This window comes from Narcine bancroftii, chromosome 1, assembly GCF_036971445.1.
Source record: "Narcine bancroftii isolate sNarBan1 chromosome 1, sNarBan1.hap1, whole genome shotgun sequence".
NCBI classification, from domain to species: domain Eukaryota; kingdom Metazoa; phylum Chordata; class Chondrichthyes; order Torpediniformes; family Narcinidae; genus Narcine; species Narcine bancroftii.
In genome coordinates, this window is record NC_091469.1 from 82,097,299 (window position 1) to 82,109,983 (window position 12,685).

A 12,685-nucleotide genomic window follows, 5' to 3' on the forward strand; every position below is an offset into this window, starting at 1 on the left:
TACGCTTATCTTTGTGAGGTTTTTCAGTTGGTTGTTTTTCCAGACTCTTTTGTGTAGTCTTCCAAAGGCGCTATTTGCCTTGGCGAGTCTGTTGTCTATCTCGTTGTCGATCCTTGCATCCGATGAAATGGTGCAACCGAGATAGGTAAACTGGTTGACCGATTTGAGTTTAATGTGCCCGATGGAGATGTGGGGGGGCTGGTAGTCATGGTGGGGAGCTGGCTGATGGAGGACCTCAGTTTTCTTCAGGCTGACTTCCAGGCCAAACATTTTGGCAGTTTCCACAAAACAGGACGTCAAGTGCTGAAGAGCTTGCTCTGAATGGGCAACAAAAGCGGCATCATCTGCAAAGAGTAGTTCACGGACAAGTTGCTCTTATGTCTTGGTGTGAGCTTGCAGGCGCCTCTGATTGAAGAGACTGCCATCCGTGCGGTACCGGATGTAAACAGCGTCTTCATTGTTGAAGTCTTTCATGGCTTGTTTCAGCATCATGCTGAAGAAGATTGTAAAGAGGGTTGGTGCGAGAACGCAGCCTTGCTTCATGCCATTGTTAATGGAGAAGGGTTCAGAGAGCTGTATCTGACCCGACCTTGTTGGTTTTCGTGCAGTTGGATAACCATGTTGAGGAACTTTGGGGGGCATCCGAGGCGCTCTAGTATTTGCCAAAGCCCTTTCCTACTCACGGTGTCGAAGGCTTTGGTGAGGTCAACAAAGGTGATGTAGAGTCCTTTGTTTTGTGCTCTGCGCTTTTCTTGGAGCTGTCTGAGGGCAAAGACCATGTCAGTAGTTCCTCTGTTTGCCCTATACACTTCCTTTAAATCCTCGCCTACCTTCCACCTTAAACGTGATTTTTTTTTCTTGCCATGTTGGCTGGTGTGGTGGGGGGGGTGGTGGATTCTGACTGTCTACCCTATCTAACTCCATAATTTTATATACTTCTATCATCATTCCCCTCAGCCTCTGATGCTCTAGAGAAGAAGACCACTAAAGTTTGTCCAATCTCTCCTTTGAGGTCATAGGAACATAGGAAGTAGGAACAGGAGTAGGCCAAAAATGGCCCATCAAGCCTGCTCCGCCATTCAATAAGATCATGGCTGATCTAATTTATGACCTAACTCCACCTACCTGCCTTCTCCCCATATCCCCTAATTCTTCTATCATATAAAAATTTATCTAACCGAATTTTAAATATGTTTAATGAGGCAGCCTCAACCACTTTCCTGGTTAGAGAATTCCAAACATTCACTACTCTCTGGGAAAAACTATTTTTCCTCATCTCTGTCCTAAATCTACTCCCCAGAATCTTTAGACTGTGTCCTCTCGTTTTAGTTTCCCCGGCCAGCTCAAAAAAACCTTCCTACATCTATCCTATCCATACCCTTCATAATCCTATATGTTTCTATAAGATCTCCTCTCATTCTTCTGAACTCGTGTGAATACAATCCTAGATGATTTAATCTTTCATCGTAAGTCAACCCCTTCATCCCAGGGATCAACCTAGTAAACCTCCTCTGGACCGTCTCCAAAGGTAGTATATCCTTCCTCAAATATGGAGACCAGAACTGGACACAGTACTCCAGGTGCAGTCTCACCAGTACCTGAAACAGTTGCAACATTACCTCCCTACTCCTGAATTCAATTCCTCAAGCGATGAAGGCCAACATTCCATTTGCCTTCTTAATAACCTGCTGCACCTGCAACCTAACTTTTTGTGATTCATGCACAAGCACTCCCAAGTCCCTCTGCACAACAGCATGCTGTAGCTTTTCACCCTTTAAATAATATTCAGCCCTTTTATTTTTCTTGCCAAAGTGGATAACCTCACACTTACTAACATTGTACTCCATCTGCCAGACCTTTGCCCACTCATCCAGCTTAACTATATCCCTCGGGAGACTCTCCACATCCTCATTACAATTTTCTCTTCCACTCAATTTGGTGTCATCCACAAACTTGGCTACCCCACATTTTGTCCCCTTCTCCAAGTCATCAATGTAAATGATGAACAGTGTGGGCCTAACACTGACCCCTGCGGCACCTCACTTACCACTCTCTGCCAACCTGAAAAACTCCCACTTATCCCGACTCTCTGCCTCCTGTCAGACAACCAATTTTCAATCCAGGCCAATATACTTCCCTGGATTCCACTTTCCTGTAACTTACTGAGAAGTCTCTTGTGCGGCACCTTATCAAATGCTTTCTGGAAATCCAAATATACAACATCAACCTGTTCCCCTCTATCCACCGCACCCATTATATCCTCAAAGAATCCTAACAAGTTTGTCAAACAAGATCTTCCCTTTCTAAAACCATGCTCCGTCTGCCTTACATTCCAAAAGTTTCACTATTTCATCTTTAATGACGGCTTCAAGCATTTTTCCAACTACAGACGTCAAGCTAATTGGCCGATAATTTCCAGTCTTCTACCTACATCCCTTCTTAAAAAGTGGCGTGACATTTGCTGCCTTCCATTCTGCCGGGACCTGCCCAGAATCCAAGGAATTTTGGTATATGTCCACGAATGCATCAACTATAACTTCTGCCATTTCCTTCAGAACCCTTGGATGCTTATCATCAGGACCAGGTGATTTGTCTGGCTTTAGTCCCATTAGTTTCTCCATCACTACTTCCTTTGTAACAACTATTTTATCAAGTCCCTCCCCAACATTCGCATCCTTAATTCCGCACTTGGGCATGCTGGACGTGTCTTCCACCGTGAAGACTGACACAAAATATTTGTTCAATGCTTCGGCCATTTCCTCTAATCCAGGCAACATCCTGGTAAATTTCTTTTGTACTCTTTCCAAAGTCTCCACGTCCTTCCTGTAAAGAGGTGACCAGAACTGCACACTATTCCCCAAGTGCGGCCCTAACAAAATTTTATGCCTTTGCAACATGGCTTCCTTACTTTTGTATTCAATGCCCAGACCAATGAAGACAAACTTACCATACATCTCATTTACACTCCTAACTACCTGTTCAGCCTCTTTCTGGGAGCTATGGACTTGGACTCTTAGAACCCTCTGCATATCAATGCTGATAAGAGTCCTGCCGTTAACAGAACACTTTCCCCTTACACTTGACCTCCCAAGTGCATAATATTTAGTCTTAGCATAGAGATGAGGAGGAACTGCTTTTCCCAGAGAGTAGTGAATCAGAAATTCTCAGCATAAGTAAGCAGTAGAGACATTTCATTATACATATTTAAGACCCAGTTACCCAATCAGAAGACTCTTGCAAAGGGGGGAGTAATGGGTCATGGGGATAGGCAGAGAGGTGGAGCTGAATCCATAACCAGATTAACCGTGATTTTATTGAATGGCAGAAAAGGCTTGATAGGTCAGATGGCCTACTTCTGCTCCTGTTTATTCTGTTTTTGTGTTCTCTTTGCACCAGGATGGGCTGTGGTACTTATATGATTCAAGATTTCATTTATTATCACAGTAATAAAACAGTGTCACATTACGAAATTTATTTTTGCCCGATGCAAGGCAGACAGATTCACCACCAGCAGGAATTGTCTAAGCGACTCTGACAGACTGACAATCAGAGAGTGAGAAGCAAAAGAGAGTCTCCCCAAAGTCACCGAATATCCGTAGATTCACCTCCAGCACTTCTGCAGCCCCTGCAGCCACACAGAGTCCAGTCCAAATCACTGGCAACCCGAGCTCCAGATCCGAACCTCAGACACAGTCAGGGATCTTTCAGCGCCCTCAGCTCCTACTTGCATTCTGGTTCCAGTACCTGGTACCCTCTCCAGCCAGTTTGAGTCAGTCTCCAGCAGTCTGCAGCCCAGTTCATTCTCCTGACAGCAGTCTCCAGGAGCCCACAGCTTCCACAGGTTCCTTGCCTCGAGTCACCAGCAGCCCACCACATGCACTGGTCCGCTGCCAAGGTCACCAACCCAGTGGGTTATCTTCTCCACTTCTCCTCAGATGGGGTGTGACCTTCCCATCCTCTGGTGCCCTGCTCCAGTCCTCCACTTCCTTGGAGTCTGCAGATCCGTGGTTGCAGGATTTCAACTAAAGCCACCGTCAGCTCCCTCAATGGGCCTTTCAATGCCCGTGCGGAGCAACAGCAGTCAACTGGGTGGCTGGACCTCGCTGGAGTGCTGCATCTCTGCTCCCTCATTCCCTGCAGGTCTGCACCTGTGACAGCACTGCCACTGCAATGGCTCTGGTACCGCCACCATCTTTCAGCATCTCTTTGGGCAATAAGGATCTATTGCATAATTTTCCATCATTAAATTATGCACTTTGTGGCAAAATATCTGATGTGTGCTCATTCTGTTCAGAATGCAAAGTCAAAAAATTGGTTTGTTTCAGAAGCATTCCGAAGCTTTGGATAAATGTGTGAATATGCAGGGATTGGGGGGAGGGGGGGGGGATATGGATCATATGTAGACATAAGAGATTTTGTTTAATTTAGCGTCATATTTTGTACAGATTTTACGGGCCAAAGGGCCTGTTCCTGAGCTGTGCTGTTACTTAGTTCTCGTGAAGTTCCTACCATCTTTATAAAAATACTTCCCTTCCAGTACTTAATCTAGTTTTCAACAACAATAGCATCAATTTGTAGAATAACTTTTAAAATGGAAGATTATCCAAACAAAACTTGATTTGCATTAAATATTCAAACAGGTCACTGGTGCTCAATAAAAGAGATTGTGTTGAAGGTAGTGGGTTTGAAAGAAATAGAGATTTAGTGCCCCCACTTGAGGAGAGAAACCATAAGCACAGTTGTGAGGGAGAATTAAATAATTACAGATTAAAGAAACAAGCTGATGATGTTGGAGATGGCAAAGGAAGTTGGTACTGAGTATTTCAATGTGTTTTGTGTTTGATTGTTTATATTTCAGAATATGACAAGTCCTGCGTAATTACTTTTGGTCATTGTATTCGTGTAGCTGTTAAGTAACTGGTGACTCTTACTTATCTCTCACCTCACTTGTATCATTTTCCTGTTTGCACGCATGAGATCAACACTGACTCTATGCATCCTGCACCTCTCACCTCTCTAACTACTTAGCAGATTGATGAGAGTGTCATGAGTCTGTTAACAAAACATAGAAGCAAATAATACAACTTTAATAATTATAATTAATGGTCACAGGTAACAATTTTTTTACGTGAATGCATGCTTAAGAGTTTAAATTTAAAACCTGAAATCACCTTCTACAATTAGTTTATTAGGTTGAATGATGATGTTAAAATATAACATATAACCATATAACAGTTTACAGCGCGGACCATAGCTTAATCTGCAGAATAATGTGATGTTTTGAGGAATTCACTGAAACTCACAGGATTTAAAAAAGTTTACATAGATTGATTATTGCCTCCCAGATGACGTTAACTTTCCTTTGTACGTTGAATCTGGTCTTATTCAGTAATCATGACAGAGTTATGAAGAAAGTTAAACATTGTGGAGTGTTAACATGTCACATTGATTAAATAAATTGTAACATCCTAAAGTGAAATCATATATTTGTTCTGGAAGTAAATTAATTTTCTGTTTGTTAACCAACCAAAACTTCTGTTAATGTATTAAAAATACAAAAGCTAATTAATTACAATCAATCTTCATCTCAAACCATGGAAAAATCATAAACAAAGCCTTAAAATAAATACTGGTTGTGGAAACTAATACAGACTAAATGTTCCCACAAAACAATTTTGTATTGTGAAAACGTGTGTCAAATTGCATTGAGTCACAACAATCGGATTGAAAATTTTAAAAAGTTGCTCTGAAACATCATGTACCATCATAATTCAATGTAGGGGATGACATTCTAAACAGGTTACGACTGGCTGCAAGATGTTAAAAGTGTTTTATTTTTAATAGGACTCTCACTTATCACTGAGCTACATTGAAACAAGCTTATCTTGATCAAATCCATTTTGCAGGACTGGTATCAGGCCAGACGGACATAGGAATATTTCTGATATAAAGGGCCAAGGGACCTCTAGGATGAGTATAAGAAGTACTGAAAATTCTTAACTGAGTTTGGTCTGATTTTGGCCCACTGCATTATTTAAGTTGGATTCTGGAAGTGGACAACTGTTGAATAAATACTGTACATACTTTCAGAATTTTTTTTGTTCAAGGAATCATGTCCATAGTTGTACAACCAAGGGTGTAATTGAGATAATTTTGTCATTTTTCTTTGGTTTCTCAGATTCTGCTGATAACATCTCAAGCAGTGTAATTAGCATTCAGCACCATTGAGTCATTAAGTGGCACCATTAAGTAGAAGGAAGCTGCCACATTTTGGCAGTGAAATTTAAGGCACAGGTTTATGGTTTTGAGCATCGCTGCAAAGTATTTAATCAACAACTCAAGTCTTGAAATTGAAAAAAAATGTGCAAGATTTGTCTTCAGAATTCTTGTTCCTTCACACGACTATTAAATTTAATCAATTATTAGGAATGCTATAAAAGCAAGTATTGGAATTGTCAACAGTTTCTAAAGTTTGAGGTTTGTTAGTGGCATTTTTTTTAAAAACCAGGATCTAGTAGAAGGTGTTGCAAATGATCTTAATTTTGATTCAAAGTTAAAATGGAGCTTGACTATTGTATATTAATATATTGGCTGTGCTAAGAGTGAACCCTTCAAAATAGGGAAAACCTACCTTTTGCACATTTGTTCTTTGGCATTTAAAAAGGATTGGGATACCACATTTCTTCCTCTTTGTAGATGTCCTTCAGAGTTCAATTCGATCATAATAAACATATTTTGTTTTGAATAAATGGGCATCAAGTGGAAAGTATGGAGAACTTTGGGGATGGTCTGACACTGATCTATCTCCATCCTATGTCTAATGGTCATGATACTTAGGCTTTTTATGAATGCCTAAACTTTGGTCTGACATTTGTAAAGTTCTCTTATTATTTTTGTCATTTGAAGCTGTGTCTAATATAATATAAAATGCACACATTTTTCTATGCTACCAATTATTTCCATATCAAGGAAGCATGCTTCTCATTTAATAGACAGATAAGTGATTTTGAATTTTTAAAAGTGAAAAAAGTCATTGTTCATGCAGGTGGTTTGGTCTGGTGAATTTTACTGCATGTTCTTTTTTAAAGATAACATTGCAGAATGAAATGAAATTGACCAACTAAAACGAATGTTGCCTTCAGGTTACGAAGTGTAAAAATGGAACAACGAAAATTAAATGATCAAGCAAATACTTTGGTGGATCTTGCTAAGGTTAGTGGGGGTATATTATGAATTTTTGATTTGCTTAAAATATTGCACATTTGTTATTAATTGATAGATTATTATATTATACATTTCAAGTATTTTCCTCACTAATACAGAATTATTTCTGATACTATGTTATCATAATCTTCATAAAAATGCTTTTTATTTATTATTTACAAACAATCAATAAAGCAGGTAGTCAACCAAGGGAAATTGTATTTACATGATTTCTCTCCCTCACACACTCTGTGTACTTCACAGTGTCCTATCTCATTATTTATCTCGAGTCATGAAAAGTATTCACGCAAATAAATGGACACAAGTCACTGCAGATGATTCAGTAAATGAAATGTTCAACTACTTTTTTCATTTACTTTGTAGACCCACTTTGGAGTAGGTGGAGCAAGTTCAAAAAGCTACAGTAATACCAGTGTCTATTTGTACTGTTCTATCCTTAATAGAGGGTTCCAAATTATTATTATTCATGCTATTTTTATGATTATGTGTCTCCGGAAAGTCTTCGGGCTGGGCACTACTAAAGCACAATTAGGAAATTAGATAAGCTTCTGGCTAAATAAACAACAGACTAAAGGACTGTGCAGATTGCTTCTCTATCAGGCCAAACGAAAACCATCAAGGTTGTGTCCAATCTTGTGCGGTGGAAAACTGAGCCTGAGAAACAGTCCAAATGATGCAGACTTGTGCTGAATTATATGTTGGCACAGTTATATCATTGTTGGTATTGCACGTTTTACTTGAGTAACCAAATGAGGAGCAAGGATATTCTGAAAAGTTGTTCATTATTAGATGCCATCGATTTAACATTTCACAATTAGAGTGTGTCATTGGTATTAACTTGATTGGAATTAAGTTACAGATTATATGATATCTCTGCTCGAAGAAGTATTTTGAATGATTGCACAAGTTAGCGTAGGCTTCAAGAACTTCCTTCCTTTTCCTACATAAAGGGCAGGAACCTTTGTCATCTTGAGGATGAGCTTTATTGTTGAGACACCATTGCATAAACTCTCTCCAACAGATCAACTGAGGTAGGAAGAGACTGCATCAACAGAAGTTTAGTAATAAAATTGTAGGGCAGGTATATATGCAGGTAACATACAGCAGTATAAAATTTTGGGGAACATATGTGAATTATAATTCCCAGTGTGGTGGTTTGCTTCACGGGAGCACATCATTAGGATTTCGAATACAGAAGACCACAGACATTTTGTAAATATGATTTTTCCAAATGACTTCAGCAGAATCAGAATTGTGTTTATTGCCATAAGCATGTGTCATGAAATTTGTTTTGTGACAGCGATATTGTACAGAACATGGTGCAAAAATTACTATAAAATTACAATTATGTAAATACAAGATTTTTTTTTAAAAATTGTAAGTAGGTAGTGTCCATAGGTTCATTGACCATTCAGAAATCTGATGGTGATGGGGAAGAAACTGTTTTTGTAAAGTTGAGTGTGTGTCTTCAGCCTCACTGATGGTAGCAGTGAGAATAGGGTGGTGGGGTCCTTAATGCTGCTTTCTTGAAATATCGCCTCTTAATAATGTCATGAGTGCATGAATGACTTAGAGCCCACTACTCACACATTTTGTCAGACAAGTCTTCCAGCACAGTTCTGTCAGAATACTGGAGTTATTTCTTTAAAATTTACCTTTGCTGAGATCTTCTGAAACCAAAAAATACCAAATTTTGTCTGCATTTTACAAAAAAAGGTGAATATTATTATTTTGGATAGTAGAGCTGCGTATAATTTCCCGCAGAGTTATCATTCACTTGTCCTCTTGAGGAATATAGTGAAATATAAATAAGCAAAAGTTGTTTGTTTAATCCTTTCTGTTAGAAAGACAAGTAAGTTCTGCTGTAGGCAGGCAATAAAGAATGTTGGGAGTGAAGAAGATGTTAAGGGATCTTACCTTGATTGTCCCTTTGATATAAAGACCTAGTAGAGTTGTGCATTGTTTTCCACAACTTGGAAATTTGGTTCTGCTGCAAATATCAGAGGTTATCAATAGCCTCTTGTGAATGCGACAAACAACTTTCAACAATAAGGTGTCTTCTTTGCTGTTTTTGGGTGAACCAAAGCTGAGTGGAGAGCCGGCGATATTGCATCTGCTCTGGGGTGATTTTGACGATACGCAAATTGCAGTGGGTCCAGATCTTTACTTAGGTTTGTGTTAATTCTGACCATGACCAGCCTCTTGAAGCATTTCATCACAGTAGAAGTTAGTGCTACTGGGCGGAAGTCATTGAGGTTGCCCATGCTGCTCTTCTTGGGTACTGGGATGCACTGCTGCAGCAGTAAGCAGAACTTCCTTTTGTTTGAAAATTTGTACTGGGATAACGTTGATTGTGAGTTCCATTTATTAGTTCTAATCAAGCAAACTTGCTTAGTTTGGGGGATTGTACTTTCCTTTTCTTTTTCAATCATTGTTTAGAATAAAGAGCAATTTTTGCTATCAAATTATTTTTGTTCATCAGAAAATACTTGTCATTAAGGAAATTATCAAAAATATCTATGTTCATTGAATAAAGAGAATGCCAAGAATTGGGACTGAACCCTGTGAGGATATCTTCACTGATAAATATGTAGCATTGATACTTGAATTTATTAAAATATTGTTTCTGTCAGAATGTCATGTATTTATTATTCTACAACAAATTCTTTGGTAGTCTCCAAAATAATCTTTATTATATTTTGTTTAAACGAAATGCATGGATTTTTAATCATGGATCATTCATTGTTTCTACAGAACAGGAGCTTTATTTTGAATGTTGTCTTTACTGGTTGATGATAGCTTGGAATACAATCAATTTGTTTCTTGAATATCACAACAAATTGTAAAAACATCCAAATGTGTTATTTTCCTTTGTTTTAGACTCAAAATATTATGTACGACATGATCTCAGACCTGAATGAAAGGAGTGAAGATCTTGAGAAAAGGATTGTAACATTGGAGTCTAAATTGGAGACATTAATAGGAACAATCCAAGCTCTACCTGGACTTATTAGTCAGACGATCATCCAACAGCAAAGAGAATATCTGGAAGCTCAGATGCAGTACCACGAGAAACAAATACCTTGCAGTGCTGAACGATCACGATCGTCAACCAGAAGGAGAAGATCCTCCTCAACAGCTCCACCAACATCATCAGAAAGTAGCTAGAAGAGAATATTTTAACCACTAGAAATAATGTTTTTTTTGCCATCATATGGTTGATATTTTAGCTTTTATTGTAAAGCCCTAACAATATTAAACAGTGTTATCCGGATTCTGATGTCAGAATCCAGGGAACCTGAAAAATTATTTAGGCCAAAAGGAGTGAGTGCTCTCCCTCAGATGCACAGTGAATGCACCTAACCTGCTATATAGATTGTTTCTTCTGTACAACTTGACTTTTTACTTGCGCACTTCAACTGACTTTATTAATATATAATATAATAAAAAGAACATTTCTGGAAATTTCTGTCTGGTCAGTTTAAACCCTTCTGTTAATGGGCAAAGGACTATGGGTGCTCAATCAATAATTATCTTATTTTAACAATCAAAATGATGTATTTCATTCGGTATTACCGGGACGAAGGTTTGAGTTGGAGGGGAGACCAGATAGACTGGGTCTTTATTCCTTGGAATGTGGAAGGTATGACCTTACAGAGGTATATAAAGTCATGAGAGGCATAGATAAAATTAATGTTCAAAATATCTTCTCCAGGGTAAATGATTCTAAAACCAGAGGGCATGGCTTTAAGAAGAGAGGGAAGAGACTTAACAGGGATCCAACAGGCAACATTTTAACCCATCTAGAATGAGCTGCCAGAATAACCTACAGAGGCAGAAATGGTTTTAACATTGCAAAGACATATGAACAGATATTTGAATAAGGGTTTAGATGGACATGGGCCAAATGCAGGCAAATGGCTTTCTCCCAGAATCCAAACTTGGTCTGTATGGTTAAATTGGGTTGAAGAGCTGTTCTGTGCTGTATGACTCTATGAATTATCTTTATTAAAAAGATGAAACACAACTTACTGAAATCAAATTAAACAATATTTACCAAGCCCTGATATTTTAAATAAATGGAACCTTTTGTGTGTTGAAATAACTGTTACAAGTGGTGTGTTGAAGTTTTACCAATAATCATACACCATTTATCTGATTTTTTAATAATCTGCATTATTCCCTTAAATCACAAAAGAAAAACAAAAATGAAATCTTTAATGACGGAGTATTAATCAAGGGAAGTAGATTGCACAGTAATATTGCATCTTAAACTTCTATTTTTTCCTGTTTCTTAGGAAAGACTATTGATCTGAAACATTAACCATTTATTCTATGAGTCACCTGTTGAGTATTTCCAACATTTTGTATTTTATTTCAGATTTTCAGCAATAGCAGTATTTTGCTTTTGTAAACCTCCAGTTTTTTTGTTTATAAATTATTTATTAATATCAGAATCACATGCAGATCATTGTATCCCATGAAAAATAGTGCCTCTGGTAGTTATTATTCTGCCACTCCAATGGTAAATGTTAATAGAGAAATGCTATCTTATACTGTTCACCAGACTCATAAAGTCAGGGTTGCCTGTTTCGAGTTGAATAACATTGAGAAATTCAATATAAGGCAATATTCATCTGGAGCTTTCTTTCATCATGTAAGTATTGGCATCTCCCGGTCCTCCTCCTTTGAACCACAATGCTCTCAATATACTAATGACTTCCCAACCTGTGAGTGGCACTGATCTTCGTTTTCCATTTTAAAATTCTTACTTTGTCCATTACATAATTAAAGTTGTAGGTTTCCAAAAATTGAGTTATAGGCCACAGTGATCAGTCAATATATCAATATATTTTAAAATGATCTTCAACATTGAATGTATGATATCTTGGGGAGAGATGCTTTATATTTGTCTTGTTCATTACCACCAGAGTGCATTTGTTAGACAATCGCAAAATAGCATCACTGTTGGTCAAAGGGAAATCTGCCCTCTTTGAATTGCTAAAGAATGCTTTGTAAATGATGTAACTTGGAATACGAACATACAACTGAATAAAACTCCAAACTACAATGGCCTGTTAACATAGCTCTCAAATTCTGAAAAGCAATGGTTGTCTTCACTAATACTGCCTCAATTGTTTCCAGTGTTTTTGTGCTACATTGAGCCAAGTCACGGTCATAGTTCGCTTTCACCCAGTGAATGCATCCAGTACAAAGAGTTAACAATATATTTTGGCACCAGTATCCAATGAGAAATAAGGGGTAGAAGAGCTTGAACAAGGAAACTTTCAGCATTACATGAAAGTTTTGCTAATGAGTAGAATTAAAAAACCCATGAGTTGCATTAATGAATACCTGTTAAAAATGTGAAATGTTCAACATAAAGGCTTGCTCCCACAGAGGTAAGGCTGTAAGTTCCTTTAATTAATTTAATTAACTTAGGAATAGGTAATGGAGGCAG

General features: G+C 38.2%; 1 protein-coding gene across 3 annotated transcripts in view; it reads left to right on the top strand.

The window, feature by feature from the left end:
- LOC138760432 (small conductance calcium-activated potassium channel protein 2-like) overlaps positions 1 to 12,261 on the top strand; it is a 136,586-nt gene extending 124,325 nt beyond the window's left edge. For all 3 annotated transcript variants that reach the window (XM_069931019.1, XM_069931027.1, XM_069931030.1), the window contains 2 exons: positions 7,143 to 7,212; positions 10,105 to 12,261. In XM_069931019.1, the coding sequence (XP_069787120.1) occupies positions 7,143 to 7,212; positions 10,105 to 10,392 (358 nt within the window). In that variant the 3' untranslated portion in view covers positions 10,393 to 12,261. The remainder of the gene's footprint in view (positions 1 to 7,142; positions 7,213 to 10,104) is intronic.
- Positions 12,262 to 12,685: the final 424 nt, after the last annotated feature.